Consider the following 21,523-nt stretch of genomic DNA (forward strand, 5'->3'; position numbering starts at 1 on the left):
TAAAAAAGAAAACAACTAGTTAACATGGCAAAAAAATAAACGTACACTTTGAAGGAATGATTATGAAAACCTTTCGTAAGACTTAGAGTGCTTTAATTCGACATGAACAGTTGAGCAACGATGTCAAGAGATAACACTTGATTGTTTGTGAACTTTGAATGTACAATCATGGCACACATGACCCGCTAACAACTTGAGCAAGCAACAAATACTACACGACTCTATGGGGACGCATATGGTGTGCATCAATCATGCCACCACTTAAGTGACCTAAGGGGTGACCCTGCATTCCAAAACAGTCTGCCTGTACTGAGTGGGACAATTTGAATTTTATAGCACAGAACCGTTACAGTTCGAAAAACAATTGGTGAACTGTAGCCGTAGTCATGGTGTTTTGCAGAAAAATCCATCAATTCTGCTTTTTTGGGTGGAGAAGAAATTGCAGGAACATACTTACGTAACATACCTATTGTGGACATTCATTGTTTTTTTGCAACTCAGTAAACTGGGTGAAATACTCATTTCCCTTGAACGCGTGTATGATTTCAGCTAGATTTTTGTAAAACGTTTCCTTCGCTGTTCCTCTTCCTTTTTTGACACATAACCTTAACCCCAAACGTGCCTCTAAACATCTTTTCAAGAAAAGGGCAAATGTCCTATGGCCGTGGGTAAGTCCAAAGAACGTCTTCCCTTCCTGCATCGTGTGGACATCTTTTGTTCACAAGTCCACACTCTCTATATATGAACAGCCAGCCATTTACTTTCCAACATCTGAAGCTGGTATATCTCTCAATATGAAGCACTCTGAATAAACCTCAGATATCAACCCTTAAAGAAGAATAACAAGTAACTAATATTGATTTCAGTTTCCTACCTGATCCAACAAAATCACTGATATCCGGAAGCCTTGTGTAATCTGATAACAGATAAGATGCAAATTTTCAGTTCTGTTACAAACGGTTCGAATTTTTTTTCGAATTCGAATGAATTCAGCATCCGTGAAATAATAATGTGATTGGTTGTCACAAAATGGAGCTGTATCTGGACTGGAGGGTCTTAGTGACTCACCAAAGAGACTTAAAAGACTGGTGATAAAAGCTGAAGACTAAAGCTGAAACAGAAAAAAAAACGTTGTTTAAGGGGGTCGACCTGACCTTCTGCCGTTTTCTTGCATACGTATTGCTTGGCTTCCCTCGCTGCACACGCAACATCCACCCAGTTTGACGTCCTGGCAAAATCATTCAGCGTGATCATGGTGCAACCTTCCAACATCCCACCGTTAGGGTTATTGTATTCGAAACGTTCATCCTCTTCCTCGTCCTCCTCCCTAGAAGACAAAAGAATCATTTTTCATTAGCGACTGGTATTTACAAAGACCCTGTCAAATATACACTACACTTTATTTGTCGATCCTAACGATAAGCACCAGAAGATCAGATGGTGGGTTTTTCCATCAGTAGTCAAACGGACATCCACAAGCCTTTTAAACTTCTTTTTCGTCGGTCAAAATGGAATATTGGTTCCGACAATCTATGTGCCCTGAAACGGCTAAAACCATTAGCCGGAGGGTTTCTATAAGGACATTTTTTTTCCTATTCACACCAAACCAGCTTGACCATTGCCTTACATCATAAATGCAATTATTAACTATGAGACTTACGTGAAATCCAATGCCCAATCTGTGAAAGTCATTGGGCTTCTGTCTGACCACAAGAACACACCTTCGACTCTTCTATTAGTTAAACCTATAGAAAAATGATAACCACTCTTAGACGTAGTGCAAAGCAAGCAAACAGCCCGAAATTCGGGGCAACGAAATGCCTGTATACCAATTTCCCTAAGAAAGCCTTCAGCTGTTCTTGGAAAAAAAGGTGATGTCCACCAAAAATATTTTTCTTAGGCTGTCAAAGACAACATAGAATAGTAGAACGTTTGCACACCTACTCTCGGACAGAAAGTGCTTTATTAAGATTTCCAAGACTGTTGGTTCTTGGCGGCCATCTTTTTTTTCTGTAGCGGACCACCACCGCACCCATTTCCTTTAAATGACCTCGTAAATGAGTTTTTAGCAGAATGTTCTGATTGATCATCCTCAGAGGATGAAATGTTGCCAAGAAGGCATAAAACTCTAAAACGTATAATTGCTTCCAGTTCAGGTGTATGTAAACGTAGATCAAAACTGGACATTTAAGACAATCTGGAGGGTACTAGACAACGCAATTGAGGCAATTAAGGCACCCTATGATTCGGGCATACATGCCCTAAGATATGATTTAACAAGGAATTTGTAATATACAAATGATTGAATTGAAGTATGAGAGATGGTTACGATTTCCTTTCTTGGTGTACACTTTATTTATTTAACATGTTTTCAGACCTTATCTTAAGGTTTGAAGTTGTCTCTTTGCATTTTGTGTGAAAAACGGCGCAAAACTATACCACGCAAAACCTAAGCAAAATTTGCAAAAGGAAAAAAAAAAACCTGAAATACACTTTACCTATGTAGGTGTTTTGAGATTCGGTGGTCCATACGGTTGTAAGCATAAAATGTACATAGTCCGCTTCGTCCCTATCTTTAATACTGACCAAAGTCGCTTGTTGATCCTCACAAATGCTACTTGCGTCATCCCAACGGATCTGTTAGTGAGTAAACAATTACAGAAAGAATAACCAGACGAATGTCTCTCATCATTTAACAGAAATGAATAATTATGTATCACCCTCTTTTTTAGAAAACCTCAGTAATTACCCATCAAAGGCCTGTACATTTAACAATTAGAGATCGACACTGATCAAATTTGCCCAATATTAATAACAGATAAATAGATGCTAATCACGATACGTCACATATCAACATTCGTCAATGTTATTCACAAAACGCATCACGGTCATCACAATGTATGGAACCTGACAGGTAGTGGTGTCAGACAGGTGCTGGCCAACGACACAAAAAAACTAGCAGGCACTGCACACACTGAAAAGATGTCTTTTCTGTGTGTAAACTAACCCTTTGCCAAACTAAACGAGCACACACCACCTGTCCATGAGCGTGGTGGCATCACAGTCGAAGGTTCTAATTCCGAATTACACGGTGTGTCATCGCTAACGTTCCTTTTCTAGGCCACGGAGCCAGTTTTTGTGTCTAGTTTTGTATTAATTTTAAGTAGCGTTATTCAATTATTACGAGGTAAATTTCATTAAAAACAAAGCAACAAAACCAACGGCATTACCGTTCTCAAGAAACATGCATTAGAGTTTGTTTTTGTTTTTGGTTTTTTGGCTTTTTTATGTTGACTGTAGTGTTGTTCCCCGTTGACGTCTTTCATGAAACGCGCGTTGCACGCATGGGGCTATTAGTTAAAAGTTACAGAAAAAGCCCCTAGCATAATTAAATTTATCCCAGCTGTTATAGACAAAGCAAAGCTCTGGGCCAAGGTGGAATCGTTCACATTTTATGAATTATGGTACACCAAATCATGTGGGTTGGATGTAAACGGCTATATCACAACAAGCAGTTCAGATGTACAGTTGGGGCAAAATGTTTACACACACTTTGAAGAAAACAGCTTTCCTTAGTGTTTCGCAGTTCGAAATAGTTTTTATCAATTTTTGTATGATGTCAGACAAATTGTATCTCAAATTGTACTCATTCAAATCAATATTCAGTATTTTCAATTGATTATACTCAGATATATTTATTATGGTAGTAAAATATTAATATTTCTAAAATTAATTTTGTGACAAATGCACAACTATCTAATGCGGTTCAAAAGTACTTCAGAAAGTGGTCCATTGTGACTTTGAGGTGTGGCCAAAATACCGACAGTGGCACTAATTATTAGGGTTTGAGTATGTAGAGTTGTGATGTTTTAAGTATAAAATTAATATGAATAATATAGACCGTCTCAAGGTGTTTTTATTTGACACATACACCATGTATATCAAGTAGAGACCCTTCTTGTCTGTCATCATGAAAAGGAAAGTTGGTAAGAATGAGTGAGGTTGTAAATTTGAGGAAAACTAGTTTTGTTCTACCAGGTGCAACTTTTAAACCGAACTGTTAGTGTAGCTTGTGTATTCGTTGTTTAGATAAACGTTACTCTGTGTGTTCTTACCGACGATTTCTCTTTGGCAAATCGATAGCAGTGCTTATTGTAATAAAACCAGCCGTCTGCACAGTTGTCGCTGGTCACGGTGACCTCACGTCTTGGCTGATAATACAAGCCTTGGTACCTCGCCAGGAATCTGCCGGCCTCCTGCTCGTGGCCTTGGTAGAACTCAAGCGAGACATGGTTTCGTGGACTCCTGAGCGGCCCAGTCGGTGGACGTGAGTCGCAGAGACGACCCCCGATCTCATCGTCCTCGTTGTCGGACCATTGGAGCAGCTGCAAGTAGCCGGCAGTGCATTCGGACCGTGAGGCGCTGGTGATGTTTAGCAAGTCGAAGACCAACTCCACAAAGGTACCTGGAAGGGTGGTAATCGTCCACCTCCATTTCCCGATCCCTTGGTGAAGCTCAGGGTAACCTTTTGAAGCTACATAGGCACTGGAGTAGTTGCACTGTATTGAGCAGAACTGCCCAGAATTGATGCAAACAAATTGCCCAACAGAACAACCTGGTGCATCTGTTGACGAAGAATTGGCCAGCAATGTAAACGACAAATTCATTTTTTTTATTTTTTTCACAATGTTGTGAAACAATGATGCTTATTAGAACTTAGTATTCACTGGCACTAGCAAAATCTTAGCTAAAAATTAGACTAATATTTTTTCCACAAGGCGAAAATTCAATTTCTCTTTGAATGAAGTAATTCGTTCAAATGCACGCAATGTCGCCGCATGCTGTTACATCCCCCATTAGTGAACACAACGACTTTTCTACTTGTCTAACAAATGTCTTTTTCTCTTTAGCAACATATTTTTATTTGTTCCACAATAAGTGTCAGCCTCCCCAACGAGTAGAATTATTAAATCCTCTGTTTTAAAAAACGAACGGTACCTTTTTTCGTCAATTGGGATCAATTTGTCTAATTGTATAAAGAGCCGCTGTTGTGCCCAACTGGTAAATAATTCAACGCACTTGATCAACAACCCACCACTCAGACAGCCAAAATAACTAGCTAAGGTGTTTTCAAGTGAAGATTAATGATAGTAGTGATTGACAATATTCTCTAACCAGACACATTATTCATTATAAACGTCTTATGCTTCGGACATTGGTCCTATGATACATTTTTTAAATGCAGAAATGAAGTAGCCGATCAAGCGCTCACCTACTGATTCGTAGTCGATCAAAAATCCAAACTGCTCCCCTAACCATCCAGTCGTTAAAAAAATTGTGACTTCGTTTGAGTCAGCGATATACAGAGACGGTGTGTTATCCGTACCACTCTGAAGACTTCCGGGTGTGGAGTCTTTTACGATCGAGATACCGTGGTCCGTGGTGTCCATGTCGCTCTCTTGAACATTTCCGTAGAAAACAGTGACTCTTCAAAGAAAGCAAAAGAAGAAGGAACAAAGCTCATTAAAAAATCCCTAAAATCATCTTGAGCCTCAGATAGGTTAGGGTGAAATTTGTTACATGCATTATCCAATGCACATCCTTTTTCTCTCCTTTACAAACCAAGCCTTAAAAATTCTGCAAACTTCTCAATGTATGTTTCAACAAAGAATCTTTCGGGCAATCTCGTGCTCAGAAAACGCTGAGACGTCGCATTGTTTCCAGGCCCAGATGTGGGATTGCTGACTGGCTCTTGGAGAATTTGAACGAGTTTGCTACCTTTTATACACTTTGGATGGTAGGTCACGGTAGGACACCCAGTCAAATAGTTGCATTCAATATTACCTAATCACCTTGTCTGTTTCCCTTAACCTCAAATATGCACCACGTTTGGGGGATTCCCCTGCTGTTTATTTGACGCCATGGTTCAAAGGTCAATTTTAACTCCCTTCGGCTTAACTCCTAAAGGTAACAATAGCTCCTACTTAACTTAAATAACGTATTCGAACGAATCAATTCTGCAAGGCTGAAAACAAAAGAGTCTCTGACCTAGTTGGAGCAGTCGGTTGTATTATCGGCATATCTGTAACCTCATTTTGTGGACACAATGCCAGTGTAATAGCTTGAACTGGTTTAAATGCAGCTTCCCTTGGCCAGTGGCTTAAATCAGTGCTGGTAGTTTTTCGGGGGGATGAGGAGTGATTAATTGTTTACCATGGAAATTCGAAAAGTGTGGGAGGGGGGCTAACCCGTATAAACTGTATAAGGTTGATGTTCATGGTCAAGGTTGTATTATGAAGAATCGTATATCAGAAAGGCATATTTTTGGCTTTGTAATTTTCCCCCTTTTCAGTGACATTTTAAACATTTTAGCCGTTGGGAAATCCGAAAAATATTTCACAATCCAAATAAAGTCTTTTGCTCATCACAAAAAGCGGGGGACTCAATAGTCCATCCCCCACCGCAAAAATGGGATGATTCCCCTCATCTCCCCCCTCCAAATTTACACCCATACCCTTGACGCACAGTGAGCAAAGTGAAGCACTCAGGTAATTTACAGGTTGGTGTACCATAGATTTACTAACAATAAATACATGTTCAAATTTGATCCCAACAAAGTGACCCCTCAATATCCCCGCCCATTGCTGAACAGTGCCAGACAACCAGCAACCCCTGAGGGTATATAAAGGGGCACGGATTAGTTGTTTGCCTTCAGGGGTTGAGGTGGCGCGGCACTAATTGTGAAACAAAAAGGGACCAAGCGTGTACGTACTTGAATAGGGCTCCCACGCATTCTCAGACTTGGAGGTTATCTGGGTGAATCCCAGATTAACTTTGTCTGTGCAGGTTTAAAAAGGTTGGTTGAATGAGCCTTCGGCTGTATAACGCTTTCAACTAGTAACAAAAAGCCGCAGTCCATTGTCTTCCAGCCTTCTCTTTAATGCCTTGAGATCATTCCTTTCTTGATGCCTCAAAAATTCATTGTGTCCCTCCAAAACAAGAGGAAAATTGCATAATTCTGGGCGTGCAAATACATTACTCGATCAAGGGTGTATATTTGAACGATGGGAGATAAAGCTCATTTACAAACTTCACACCTTGCATTGTCGGAAAGGAGATTTGAACGGAGGGATAGTTTGACATATTTGCCTTTCTCCACACTGATTAACCATCTGCATCGTGTGTGCCCGTCGATGTTGGCGTTTAGGATATCCAGCGAGCCTGTCGCCTTTGTCAGAACCGACGGTGATGGACCGCAATAAGGCATGCAGTTGGTACCACAACCTGCCAAGAAAATGAAACACTCAGGATAATGTACCTATATACTTCACGGTACTGGTGCCTTGCAGTATCACCTGTTCATTTGGTCGTGATTTAAGTCATTACTATTGTCTTCCAACTAAACAGACAGCAAAAATTGATTGATTCGAGTCGCAGAGCAAGGTTAGATTTGCGAGTTAAACCATGGAAAATAAATCATCAAGCAAGTATAAGGATGGTTTTACTATACCGTAAGATAAAGAACTCGGTGTATGTTTGATTTACACCTCGTCCACAGATTTTGCAGATTCAAACTTTCAAAATCTGAAAAGATTTTGAAAGTTTCATTCCGAAAAATAATTCAAAGGCAATTCTGCATATTGGATAATAAGAAGAGTTTCTCAGCCTCTTCTGAAAGTTTAGGCTTTGGTTACGTTTATTACAATTCAAATATAGCCACTTCAGTGGAGTGTGAGCAGCTAGCAGCCCTAGTGGTGTAATCGTAAGCGACCCTCATGAAATCATGTCTTGAGATAAAATGATCGATGTCGTTATCTGAAAAGTTACCGACAGGAAAATAAAGATAGACGTTCCGACTCGCAAGTGTTCTATTTTTCGATCTGTGACCTGCTCTTTGAAAAAAAGCCGCAAGTTGCCAGAGTCACTTTGAGTTAAGGGCCTGGATATCAATCTTGAAACAACAGAAAGCAACAGTAACCCTCTATACGTGTATGTTTATTTTCATTAGGTTGCCAAACTGGGAAATACATCAACACGAAAAGCTCCGGTTGCTCTTTCTTGTGCACTCTAAAACAAAATTACTGCTAATACTGCTCTTTGACTCGTTTTCGCGGAGCAAGACGTACTTTTAAATTTTAAAGTGTTAAGATTTACTCCTTTCAAGTGGAAATGCAACCCCTCCGATTGAAACTTGTAACCAGACGAATCCGAATGAAATTAAGTCTCTCTAATAGATCGAGATGGAAGGGGTTATTTTCAAACTATTTCAGAGTGATTTACATTGCTAACACAAAGACTACCAAGAGTAGTCATGTCAATTATTTTGTTTTAATGACAATTGTTTATTTTCTAGAATTTTTGGCAAAGGTTCCCAACCTACCAATGACCTTGAATACGGTCTCCAATCCTACCACTGACGGGTAGACGGAGTCCAGGGTCAGGGTCACTTGAAGTACGGCCTCAATGTCGGAGAACCAGCCAGTTGCAGTCACATTTCGCAAATCGTTCCCGCACAGCAGCCTTCTCTGCGTGGTTTTGTTTTCAGAAAGGACATCAAAGATGCCGAAAAAGCTCGATTCGCAGCCATTGGTTGGAGGTAAAGAGAGCCTCAAAACATCAAACCTATAAAAACATATGAAAACAATAGAAAATTTCCAGAGGTATATAAAGAAGAATGTTTGTTTCTGTTTTTTTTCCAATACCCGATACTCTGGCTTCATCTCTGAAGTTAAAGCTTACTTTTGGCTGGCACGTTTAAAAATTATTGTTAGGTCGATGACATATTTTACGTTCTATCGGCAGTATTTGATAAAGCATTTAGTGCACCTTTATATTCAGGGGTAAAAAGTAAGGCGAAGACGAAGATGCATCATGGACAGATAATACGAACTCGCTGAGTGTTATCAACAAAGCAAACCGAATGAATCTACATGATCAAATGCTGCAGTGGTTATTCCACTGTGGTTCAAGTATCGCGGTTCCACACAGAGCCTTGTGATTGACGTGACTTTCGATAACCTACGACACGACCGGTCTCGGTGCGCCGACCAGCCAAGTCCAAACAATCGCTGACCATAGCAAGGTGTTACAAACTGTGACCATAATTTTTGATCGAACATGCTTTCATCAGTTGGAGGACCGAATAGAACTTTTGTGCCTGGAGGAAAAAATCCAAAATTTCCTTATTTTTCCAAGATAATCTTTCAATTTGTCCAGAAAATGTCTGGCTAAGCTCGCCTGTCTTGAAGAGCATTTTATTTACATTACTGTGTAGTTTGTCGGTACACTGAATCGTAATGTTGCCAACATGACGTCAGAGTGCAGATGGGGAGGATAGATCCACTTGCGAAATAAACCAAACGGGGCATCAACGGTGATTGGTGCAGACGTATCTTCAATTGATGCAAATTCTAGGAGAAGAAAACAGATTTTGGTATGAACTTATTCCTAAGAGTCATTAATTAAATCGCATGTAGATAAACAACTTGTGATAATGCACTGCTGGACCAACTTCAAGCTGCGATGAAGCGATCACGAGTGCAAATTTGTGACGTTGGATCAAGTATTTGCGCTTTTAAGGGGTAACAGAAATTGAAAGCATTTATTTCACGTCAAGTATTTAAACATATACCTAACCTATTCAAAACACCATACATTTAATGTTTTCCCCATTAATTGTGACCCAAAGACAAACGAACAGATCCTGTGTTTCCCCACACACAAAAGATCCCCTTTTGGCCGTTCGTGCCCCAAGCCTGATTGGATGACATAATCGCCTGTTACCCTTTAAAAGAATTCTCAGCTGTTGAACGAATTCCCTGTAAACAATTCGTGCGTCCAAATTAATTTGTGTTGAAATTTGCTTACTTGAAATAATTACATATAAATTTAGTTGAGCTGACCCAACACAGTGCTTGTCAACAAATAAATGGGTTAATTTTTGTTTGAAAATTCCAGCTGTACTTGCATTTTTAAATATTTTTTTATGCTACGCTACACAACTCACCAATCTTTCCTATTTCAATTTAATTTTCTTTTTAAGCTAAAGACCACCGTTAAATAAGTTTGTTAACTTTCAGTTGCAAACAAGACAACAAATTGCACCAGCTGCCTTGCATTTTAGATTTTCCGAAGGGGTAGGCACGATATTTCTTTGCCATGTCAGGCAAGTTTTAACTTCATTAAAAAGAGTATGGGGAGGGAGCGTACGCACCCCCTGCCATTATGGTAAACCAAAAGGATGCGAAAACGATATCCGTGATCCGGCAAAAATGAACTATGGAATTAGAAGGCCCGGGCAAACAATTTTTTAGACACACTAGTTTGTTAGACACTTGTTTTGACTGTAAGTGTATTGAAAGTGTATTTTGTCAACATTTACAATTGTCCACGCTCCATAACACAATAGAAGGCACTGTTTGTGATTCCATTCAGTGAAGACACTGTTCAGTGTATGTGGTTCTTTTCGTTCCAAATCAATCACAAATGTATTCACTGGCAGAGAAAATTTGGGAAAGGGCTTCTCGTTGGCTTATTTCCGTGTTTTGCCATAATAGTGTATCCAAAAAGAAAAAGAAACTTACAATTAAAAGGAATCAGCAGTGTGTGTGCACATATTATTAAGCCTTTTTGCCAGAATGACATAAAGGTTTTATCCATAAATCTGAATATGTTTTAGATTTAAAAATAAAAAGACACCTAAATACCTTATGCCAGAAATTGAAAACGAGTTTAATAGAAACACAAAGATGCAAAGTGGTTGTAACAGAATATATTGCATCGTATAGATTAAGAAAGTCACATTTACCTATAATGCAAACAAATGGCAGGGATATGTTACAATTCAGAAGCCATTCGGAGTCCATATGTGTACTTGTTGAGAGGTCTTTCGCTGTGCAGTTCGTCGCCAAGGGGTTCCGATACACCTGCGGCGGACTCTGGGTGAAACAGGAGCTGTTTTCAGTTCCATGCGACACCCATGTCAAGTTCCATGGCTGGAAGAACCCGTCCTGTGAAAAAATAAAATAAAGCGCATAATGCCAGGGGTAGAGAGGGTGTAATAACCCCCCGGGCAAATATGATTTTTAAAATATGAGATGAAGGCTCCTTGAGAAGGAATATACCGTCTCATTTTTTTTCAAAGAGCACATATTATGTCATAAAATGTAGCTTCACTATTTAGAAAGCCAAAAAAAGTTACATAAAAGAATTCCCAAATGCTTTTCCCCCATCTGCGAAAAAAAATGGCGCCTGAAAATTTGGTCTAGATTCACCTTTGAAGGCACACACGCAATTCATGACTTTAGTCTTTATACATGTTCAAGTGGTGGGCGAAAGCTTTAGTCAAAGTAGTTGAGCAGTACAGCTGCAGTGCTGACACCCAAAGTCCTGCTTGAGACACCTTAGGCAAGTCACCGAAGAGCCAAAGTTTTTACAGCAAAATGCTTGTGTTCAAAACGTCCAAGCAATAATTTACATCATCATAATATATAATAAAATGTGCTTCGCTAATAAGAAAGGTACAACGTTAATGACACTTTGGAGAGCATTTTGCAATTGAAAAAACGAACTTTAATTTGGATAAAAACTAAAGAAACATTCAGATTTTTTTCCAAAAACAGGAAACAAACTTTGAGAGACAGGAGAACGGAAATTTTCATCCATTAGGTGGAAGACGATATGTGTAGGCCTATTCAGTTCGGCGTTTGATGCCATTTAAATCTGGATTCACAATTTGATTCACATTATTGTCAATGCAGAAATCGTTCCACTGTGATATGATTGTAATGCCTTCAATGAAAAATCCAGTCATAAAATGTTTATGCACTAACTTTTAACAGTATGTGATATTGATTGATGTTTAATTAAAGGAGGTTTCTTTATAACTTTGATGAAAGGTTTCGATATGGCCTTGTGTGGCCAGAATTCATTCTTCCCATCAAGCTCCAGTCACCCATGCTGAGGTATAGTGCACCAATCTAATATTCATGTTCCAACGACAACGAGTCGTTGCAAGGGTGTTATCGAGACATCAGACCTACCCAAAAAGCATCATCTTTTTGCGGAAGGTGGCTTCCCAGACCGAGCGACAGGCAGGCTGAATTGGCTTCATGCCAAGTCACGTGGTCATAACCCAGCGTATAGCACCAGCTTTGGTGTTGTCCCCAAGCCTCGCCGTTAGACTGGAAGTGCGAGCACACGGCTGACGCAGAAGGAAAGAGAAAGAAAGAAAATTCCACGTACTCTGACTCCTACGTTGAGTTCTAATGCAATGGTAGCCGCCATGGTCACGTGACTAAAATAATTTTTCGAATATGGAGATAAATTCCATAAGTACTGTAGCAAGTACACACAAAGTAAGACTTGGTGAAAAGGAATATTTTATATTTTCGATTTTTACTGAAGAATTATTATAAAGATTAAAGTTCAAGAAACCCCTGTATGTTGCTACAATTCCCGTTAGGTAAGTGAAATTCTAAAATGAAATATAACAATGGTAGAGTATTTTTTTTAACTTACGAACACAGCCTTTGCCCTCCGCAGAGTCCAACACGTAGCCGGTTGGGCACTGACACTGGTAACCACCAGGGTAGTTGATGCACTCGTGAGAGCACCCATGGTTCCCGGCACACTCGTCCAAATCTTCATAAATAGACGACAACGTTATAAGGCTAAGAGAGGCTGTAACATAGATTATGCCCAGCGGGACCGCTTTTATAAGGTTATATACTGACACCCACATCTGTTTCCGATCTCAACCAGCAGCATATCCAACTTGGGGGGGGATTCGAAAGCGAATGCGGCTTTGGGTTTTCCCCACATGATGTTGGGGGAGAAAATTACAAAAAGCCTTACAGTCCCGACATTCTTGTTCATAGTTCGTGATGTTATTTTCTTAGGGTTTGATGCTAGTATTTGATAAATAAAATATTATTATCAACAAATATGTAGGTCTTTTTAACGAATCTGTGAGGGGAGAGGGCAAGTTTCCCCCACACCCCACGCTAGATAAGCCATTGATTTCAAGTCCACACTCAAGGGCAGATCGAGAGCCGAATTGCCAAAGGTTGAACACTTTTTATGTTATCCGTGTGACCCTTCCAGGAGTATGTAAATCGGCTGTTTTCACGCTCTTGAAGGCTTTATCGGTATTACGGTCCATAAAATCATTTTTTTCGAACTTAACAATGATCGGCACGAGCTGGTGTAAATACGCAATATCCGCTTAACAAGACTGTCATAGTTATACTTATGTCAGTCACACATAGCAACTGTGGACATGTCCCGGAGGCCAACACCTTGCGTGGACTACCCCGGGTCCAAACAAGGTTATGCTTCCTCCATTTCTGCAAAAGTTGGAAACGCATTTTGGGATCAGTCTGGGAAACCATTATTAACAAACATCCGGATTATAAGAGTGCTCTAGACGCCAACTGTGGACAAACTCATTTTGGGTTCAATCTGGGAAACCATTATTAACAAACATCCGGATTATAAGAGTGCTCTAGACGCCAAGTATACAAAGGAGTGATCACACTAAATAGTTAATAAAACAGCTGTGCCTATACGGTGTTCAACCTTAAGGCTGCGCTTAAACCGAGGAGGGTGCTTCCAAGCTATCCACTGAGGGCTAGGGCTGTATTTCAATCAACTGGCTATGGGGAGGGCCTAACACACAAATCTGTTAGGAAGTGGAAGCCTCTTCCTGGAAGCCCCAAACCGGGAACATCACCCAATGCACGTTTTGGGAACGGGTCCTGTTCGGCTGCTCTGTCGGGTAGCACTCAGTAGTTTAAATGTTCAGATTAACTAGCTGATATATTTTCGGAATAACGGCCCCCTTCCCGATACCGAGAGTGTGCTCAGCCTTTGACTATGCAGCTCTGAGACTAACTGAACGTTTAAGCTGCTGAGCTAATCCCACTTTACAAAGGTCCATGTAGCTCACTGACTCACAATATAAACCTAACCAATTTAACTTATGCGCATGAGAAGATCCCGGAATATATACTCCCAATGTATCAATTCTTCTCACCGGTCTGAAATTTTGTTTTCTCATCTGTTCGATGTGGAGTTCCTGGTGCTATTTGGATGTCAGCTAAATGGCAATTAAACACTGTACAGTTTTCGCGATTGATTCTTTTCTAAGAACCCTAAACTGCAGAGAGACAGGGCTTTGGACATTTGCAATTGTAGGGGAGGCTGTGACGTGTCCTTTATCCCTTGTGAGGAGATATTCTAACACTGTCATAATGACAAATTACACAATTCTTTATGTTAAGGAATTTATTTAAAATAAATTTATTTGCTTCAAATACTGATACACCATAAATATATCCAATGTGCCCTAAAGACACCCCCTGAGTGAGGGCTCTTCAAATTCGAAGAAATTTGGCCCATATTACTGAGGAACCCCACTGAGTCCCAATATTTGATCTGTTGATCGCCCATTTCTAAAATTTCGATTGGCGTATTGCCCTTCGGCTCCACACAATTAGTTTTAGGCATTCACCACAAAACCAGTCTTTGGCACAATTTTACGCTCTTTTCATTTTCATATCTGTTTTCTGAAAAAGCCAAATAAAAGAGTTGTACTGCGCAAAAGGGCTTCACATTAACAGACTCCAATTATAAATATGCTTACCATACTGGCAAACAGTGCCCCTGCTATGTAGATGTTGAGGATCACATGATGCAGACCTCCAGTGAGAAAAAATGGCATCAATTTCTACGCACAGTCCCGTGCCATAACTCGGTCCCCAGAGGTCAAACCTGGTGAAAGTTGGTTTTGTGCCGTCCGCCCATGTATATGAGTACACTTCTGTCGTCTCGTTGAGGCTTGCTCGCAGGCCAATCAGGTACACCGTCGAGCCGGCTCCTCGGAGAACGTCTCCAACCGCCGTCTGCATCTCTTCCGTGCGGATAATAACCTGGGTGGCCCGGTGACCGAAAATTGCCTCACAGGCGCCCGGACTGTCCGTCTCGATTGCACCCAGGCAAAATCCCTGGTAATAAGTCGAATCCTCGCTGCAGAAGTCGCCATGCTCTGTAAAGCAGTGAAACAAACGCCACGCTGTAACTGATTTTACTTTGCAGTTTATGTGTGTGTGCAACAAATCCAACCAACTTGAGAACTTCTTTTTTTTTCTTGGGATATAAAGATCTATTATGTAATTCTCTTGTTTAGTATAGGGTATTCCTTTTGGGCGAGAATTTTTTTGGTGCCCTCAAAATGAAGAAAATCCCTACCTTTGGGATCAATTCGCTAGACGGTGTAACGCCAAGTAATATGATACAGGTTAATAGTTCATAGATTTCGTAGAGACATAGCTTTATAGGTTTTCCCAGCCAAATTAATGTAAACAGCATTCAAATTCGTGAACGTGCATTCACATTCGAGCGATTTCGCGAAGCTCGTGGTCTCATTTTCGAAATTTTGCGGATTCAATTTCGTTAGTAGACGTCGAATCGTGGACTTTCAAGGACTCAATTTAATAACACTATCATTCAACTTCACGATGCACAAGCGTCACTCAATTTCGCTCTCGGTGACTGGGAGGCGGATTCCTACCCGAATTTTAATTTCGTTTTAATCAATGGGCACTCATATTTGCAATGTAAGCTTTGAAAAGACAATATAACAGTTTCTGTTTAATTTATGATAGGTGTACAGTTTTAGAATCTTCTTGATCACTGGCGATATTTGCTGGGGAACCTTTTCATTTAACTTCATTAATATATACTTTTCTTTTGTCAATTAAATGCTTACCTTAGGATAATATCAAGTTTTATTTTTTGCTTGAAAGTAGAAAATTTCGGTTTACACGAACCATTTATTTTTCTTTTCATAAATCTTCATTATTCCAAGGGTAACTGCCAATCTTTTTTTTTACTTACCTGCGAGCTCACACCCGATAACTTCCATCCTTAGTCCCGGAAAGAGCGACCCCCAGGAGAGAGGTGCAATGCGAACTTTCCTCGTGACGAAAGCCCGGCTCAGCACATGATAAGATACCGTGTACGGTGAAAACCGCCCTTTGAAAATCTGTGAGGCGAGTCCAAAGGGAAATGCTATTAACATCAACAGTCAAGGTATAACGCCATCATTCCTCTTACGCACCTGGCATATGAAGTATTTTGTGCTAGACTCACCACCTCTCACCTCTTCTTTGTATGTGATGAAAGTCATAAGCGAAACGCTGTTACGTAAGAACAACTTTTACATAAACCGACAGGTAAACCTCTAAATAACCACGTGTCATTAACTTCAATCATAACCAAGCGTTTGCTGCTGGAATGAAAATGGTGAATGTTTTGCTGCTATGGATGTGGGAATTCAATCTGACTCGAACAGAAGCACCCCCTCATCGGTTGAAAAGAGTCATGTTGGTCGGGAGTATTCATTTTGTTAGTAGCGATGCGACCGTGACGCGTGCATTATTCTCCTAGTCGTTTTTGAACCAGTGAAGTTCACTGCCCCGTATGACCAAAGGAGCCTCCATTGATAAGAAAATGGCACCTTTCTTTGCCCAGCTAGAGGCCCATAGCACACTTGCCAGTGTATTTTGTAGGCACTAAATTATATGAAGGAACCCCAATATTTCGTAAGACTCCGTGGTAGGATCTAGGCGCAGTGCCTCTGCCTTTGGTAGGATGGTCTGGCCCTGATTGCAACGTACCATTTTATTTCCATGGTTGTCCCTATAAACCTGCCACGTCTCCCTATTCTGACTGTCCTCCACTGCGAAAAGTATAAGGTACGTGTCCACCCAGAGCGAGTACTGATGGTCCCGTCCCGCCTGAACCATGACCCCGCTGACCGTGTGTAAGGTCAACAGGTCAATCTGCAGCCAGTCCCCGCCGCCGTTTTCCCCAAGGATCCACCCGCTGGATAGGCCAACCCACTGGTGGAGGCGGGGCGTTGCCGTGGCCGCCTGACCGGCCTCGCTCCTGTTCCGCTGAGTGGATAATTGATGGTCCGCAATGCGGCCGGTCTCCATGCCCAGTCGTTTTCGGCAGCCTGTACATGTATTTCAAAACAGGCAATTATGAAAGTGATGGACGTATTGCCATTTGTTAGCGTATCATTTAGGGCTTTTCAGCGATGGAGCGTCTCCTTTCGTCGACCTGAAAACCAATCTTCAAAATATGACGCCTATTAACGTTTAACTAAACGTCAAAATATTAGTGCATGTACATAAAGGCTTAACTTATCATACTAAATGAGGCAAATGCTATTGTTTACATCACGGTCACGTCGTGGGTTAACATGAGATTGCATTATAGATGAAGGTGCCAAGACCTATGTACTCGTTAACCGCATCTCGATAAACCACTCCAAAACAGACAGTACCGAGTTACCTGATAACGACAAACAACCAACAAGTTCCACTTTCAAGCAAGACAATTCATCCGGCTCAAGTAACGTTATGATGACACTGGTGCATGTAACAGGTGCCAACAGAGTGTGTCTGTACAGGTAGGAAGTACCGCTGTTGCCACCAATTATCTGGAAATTAAATTGAGAAAACATAAACTTTACTTACTATTGCGATATATTTTTACGATGGTAATTGAAAGAGCATTGCAAAGATTTCGTGATGTTTATCTCAAGATGGCACGTTTGGCGTAGAGGGTTTGTCATTTTAAATTATTGCCAAATGATTAACTACTTTTTGTTTTCATAGGCCAATTTTTATAGGCCGCAAATGCTTCAGTCGGCTTTTATGGCGTCAATTTTTAACAGAAGAGTACCCCACTTAATGATTTCCGGACCCGTTAAGATGACGTGTTTGACATTTGAAACCAGTGAACATAGGTACAAATCCAAACACTTAGAGGAAATTACGTTTTGATCAAATAAAAGGAGCTTCGTTCGAGAACGATGGTGCTGGGATCCCAGAGTCAGTGATAAACATGCATGGTACCCGTCAAATCTGTAACAGGTTAACCACAGCATTCAAAAAGTGTAGGACATGATGTAGGAAAGCACACACATTTTTTGTTTACTTGCAGTGTTAGTTTGTCTGTTAGCTTCTGAAGAGTCAACATTTTCACAGAAGTAGGGCAAAACTGGCAAAACATTTTAAAAAGAGGGAAATTTTTCCGAAACTGTGTGGAACATGGGGACATTGGAGAAGGCGATTTGTACCCATTCGACATTACTTCTTAATATAACAGCAACATCTGAATATTAAACTAGTCCACGGAAATTGGGCAATTACAGATATTTCTGGGAACGGGTGGAATTCTGCCAATTTGAAAGTGGGCTGGTCAGACAGTCACAGACGTGTTTGAACTGAGTAATCGTCACCTCCAATCTGCTAATCTCATCCTGCACTGGTGACAAGACCACGGTACGGTTCACGTGACTGATTCGCAGTGACGTCGCCCCTCGTGCCACGCAGCCCTGCGTGATGATGGATGTCAACACATGAGGGCGGTCCAGCTGTATCTTAACAGTCGGCTCCGGGTCAGAATGGGCCGGAATCCAACCAATGCCGGACCGCCCGTTGAAGGGAGTGAGACGCGCAGCCCGTCCGTCTTCGGTCAAGGAACGATAGCTGGACACTGCAATCTGGCTGTCTGTTATCTTACCGTTGATCATCCCCAGGGTGTTGTCACAGTCTGGCCAGATAAGCACAAACAGGTAACCACGTCTTGAGTGTATACTTCACATTTTGTGAGCAAAATAACAAGGAGCGTATTCTTAAAGGTCCCACTTGTGTTCCCATTCAACCAAACATAAACAGCTTCGAACAAGAAAACAACGCTCGCACATCTCTAAACTTCTGGGAAGGTTGACATCATTTAGGTCAAACTCTTTTCTGAAAATAGACATTGTCATTATGCAAGAATTCTGTCTCCTATTTTTAATACACAAGCATTCGGCATAACTATGAGAAGAGCGGGATCAATCCCCTCAACTATTAAAAAAAAGCAATGTGTATTTCTTATTCAGTTGCCATGGCTGTGGCTTAAGTTACCCCCAAACAAATCATATTGGGTAATCGCTTAAGCCAGGCTTGACGATGGGAATTGTCTGTCGTCTCTGCTAACTGTGGATCGTCTCGAATCAGAAGGTGAAATCATTTTCTGGTTTACAAGCACAAGAAACGTCGAGGCCAGCCAACATTTAATCACAACTGTTCAACATAAAGCAACTTGGCTGATTGTCTGCAGTGGTGTTTTGCGTCAGTTAAGATAGGACGTTTCCATCGTGATTGCGTCGTTTTACGTCGTTATGGGAAGAAATGCCTTAGTTAGTCATCGACTGTTTTGTGTGGTTATGAGGTCAACGTGAAGGAAACACGATTAACGACATCTTTTTAAAGGCCTACCGGTATCTCTGCATCCAATAACCTCTAAACGCAAGGCTACCTGCCCGTGCCACTGAGTCGGGTTGATTCGGAGATAACGAGTGTAGATGGCCTCCTCAAAGAACATTGATCGAACACAGTTTGGTTCCTTATTGGCTTCAAATATCTGTAGATATAAACAAAGGTTGGCATCTTCCACACTGGTGATAAATTTCCCCAGGAAAAACAAATGCCGGAATACTGTTACACATAACTATCCATTCATCTGGGCTCTAGTTCGAGGATAATTTATAATGTTGTGTGCGTGAAGAAATACTGGCAAGCATCGACATTCGAAGTGCTGGAATCATGTTAATTTAATTAATTACGTTGATATGGGAAAAAAAACGGTTTAAACAGAAATTGCATGTGATTACTAAATGGGAGACCTTCCACTCTAACACAAGTGACAGTTTTAAAGAACAAATTGTACTGTGCGTGCTGAGCGCGTGCACAACCGGAAATGGATTGCTCTAAATATTAATTGGCCCCTGTGCGGCTAGCTTCTACTGGACGGTATTGTGATAAAATCGTTCTGTCTGAAAGTGTGCCTCCATTGACCAACCAATTTGAAAACCAATACAGAGTACACCAGTCCTATAGCAGTGAAACATGCGAAATCAAGGAGCAAAATGAATGCTCGTAGGTCTACATGTATGGCTGAAGTAAACGCGTATCAATGGACGCAAAAAAGACACTCACACATCACATCCACGAATTCGTTTACTTTGGGTTTGCGCACGTTACTGGCAGTCCATGCATTTGTAATTTATGCCGTCGAACCAATGTGACCTAGCACACTGTAAATGGACACGAAAACCCTGCTGGAATGGGGAAGAGGGGGCTTGTACCGCGTTTAGCATGCGCAGGTGCCGCCGGCTATGATTTCAACAGACTGGTTGAGCGTGCATGCACAACCCAGCTTGCGTCAAGCACACATAAACCTTTGCGCCCGCACAGTGAATCTTTCACCAAGCGGATGGCGACGTTTTGAAAAGCACCGTGTGTACTGTTCCTGAACGAAGCTAATTCCTTGACCTACCTTCGGAAGAGCCGGCCCGTACTGGGATACCGTGTCTTTGTACAGTCCCACCTTGTCCCATGCCCCACCCACCGGGTCATGGGCGATCAGGACTGTGAACTCCTCTACCCAGTTGCCACTAAGTGTGTCGGCCCCGCCCCCTCCTTGGACAACCAGTCCCGTGACTTTTACTCTTTCCTACGAGAAAGCAAATTCAAGTATTACTTATTTCAAATCAAATGGTCAACCAAATACAAGAATCAACCAACCAGCGATCACCAGCACAAGCAACTTGTCATACGCCACCATGGCATATCGTAGCAACCTTCTCACACAAACCGCAAAAGACTGGAGCAAGAGATAAACCAAATATTGGACATATTGGAACAAAGAGAAAAGGGTTTTCCTACAAAACAGGCAAAAATGTGTCAACCCTATAACCTCCTATGATAATTCTTACCATCTGTCAAAAGATGAGGAAAATATCTCGAGAATATCTCAAAAGGTTCTCTCTTTGATCCCCTTTTTACAATATACTTCAAAAAGTAAGATCTCGACGAGTGTAAGATAAGTTTTTTTTAATAGAAACAAATCACTGAGTATCGTGTGGTAAAGTCCCCTTACCAGAAAATCGATTTGCAGATAAGGACGAGCATCCGCCGGCGCTGACTGGTTGAACTCTGCTGGATCGGGCATCCAGGAAGAGTTCCCGTTCAGACGGCCTTCCCAAGGGGCGTGGTCGAGATTTGCGTACGAGGAGGCGGTGAGCTGCCCGTCTGTGATGAGGCCCACCTCCAAGCCAAGAGGTAGAAGGCATTCTGCTTGTCCAGACAGGGAAAGAATTGCAGAGTCTGTTAATCCCATGGTTGGAATTGTATAAAGGCGTCATATTGATATAGCGTAGTTAAAGTTACCTTCATTGGTGAGTCCGTTGTCTTCAAAGACATCGCAAACTGAAACAAACACAGATAGTTTGTATAAGATTATCAAACAAATCTGGGACAAAATACCAATCAAAAACAAGTGATCTCAATCAGTAGTGCTTGATAAAAGTATAGCATACATTACAACAAGTGCAAATCATTTATATAGTGATACCATTACGAATCCCAGCCCAAACCTGCAGATCTTAGTATTCAATGAG

The 21,523-nt window shown here is 41.2% G+C and overlaps 1 protein-coding gene across 1 annotated transcript in view; it reads right to left on the minus strand.

Moving 5' to 3' along the window:
• LOC110975554 (uncharacterized) overlaps positions 1-21,523 on the minus strand; it is a 62,638-nt gene that overhangs the window by 25,852 nt on the left and 15,263 nt on the right. The window contains exons 8-28 of the mRNA XM_022228129.2: positions 21,294-21,332; positions 21,004-21,197; positions 20,401-20,577; positions 19,341-19,485; positions 18,314-18,627; positions 17,362-17,509; positions 16,680-17,020; positions 15,898-16,045; positions 14,645-15,046; positions 12,520-12,642; positions 12,042-12,202; positions 10,808-11,009; positions 9,263-9,410; positions 8,381-8,622; positions 7,098-7,284; positions 5,273-5,487; positions 4,116-4,624; positions 2,499-2,637; positions 1,661-1,745; positions 1,155-1,327; positions 875-916 (exon numbers count right to left, since the gene is read on the minus strand). Coding sequence (XP_022083821.2) covers positions 875-916; positions 1,155-1,327; positions 1,661-1,745; positions 2,499-2,637; positions 4,116-4,624; positions 5,273-5,487; positions 7,098-7,284; positions 8,381-8,622; positions 9,263-9,410; positions 10,808-11,009; positions 12,042-12,202; positions 12,520-12,642; positions 14,645-15,046; positions 15,898-16,045; positions 16,680-17,020; positions 17,362-17,509; positions 18,314-18,627; positions 19,341-19,485; positions 20,401-20,577; positions 21,004-21,197; positions 21,294-21,332 — 4,134 coding nt within the window. The remainder of the gene's footprint in view (positions 1-874; positions 917-1,154; positions 1,328-1,660; positions 1,746-2,498; positions 2,638-4,115; positions 4,625-5,272; positions 5,488-7,097; positions 7,285-8,380; positions 8,623-9,262; positions 9,411-10,807; positions 11,010-12,041; positions 12,203-12,519; positions 12,643-14,644; positions 15,047-15,897; positions 16,046-16,679; positions 17,021-17,361; positions 17,510-18,313; positions 18,628-19,340; positions 19,486-20,400; positions 20,578-21,003; positions 21,198-21,293; positions 21,333-21,523) is intronic.

Source organism: Acanthaster planci, linkage group LG20, assembly GCF_054643075.1.
Source record: "Acanthaster planci isolate LZ-2023a linkage group LG20, COTS_SCS, whole genome shotgun sequence".
Classification (NCBI taxonomy): domain Eukaryota; kingdom Metazoa; phylum Echinodermata; class Asteroidea; order Valvatida; family Acanthasteridae; genus Acanthaster; species Acanthaster planci.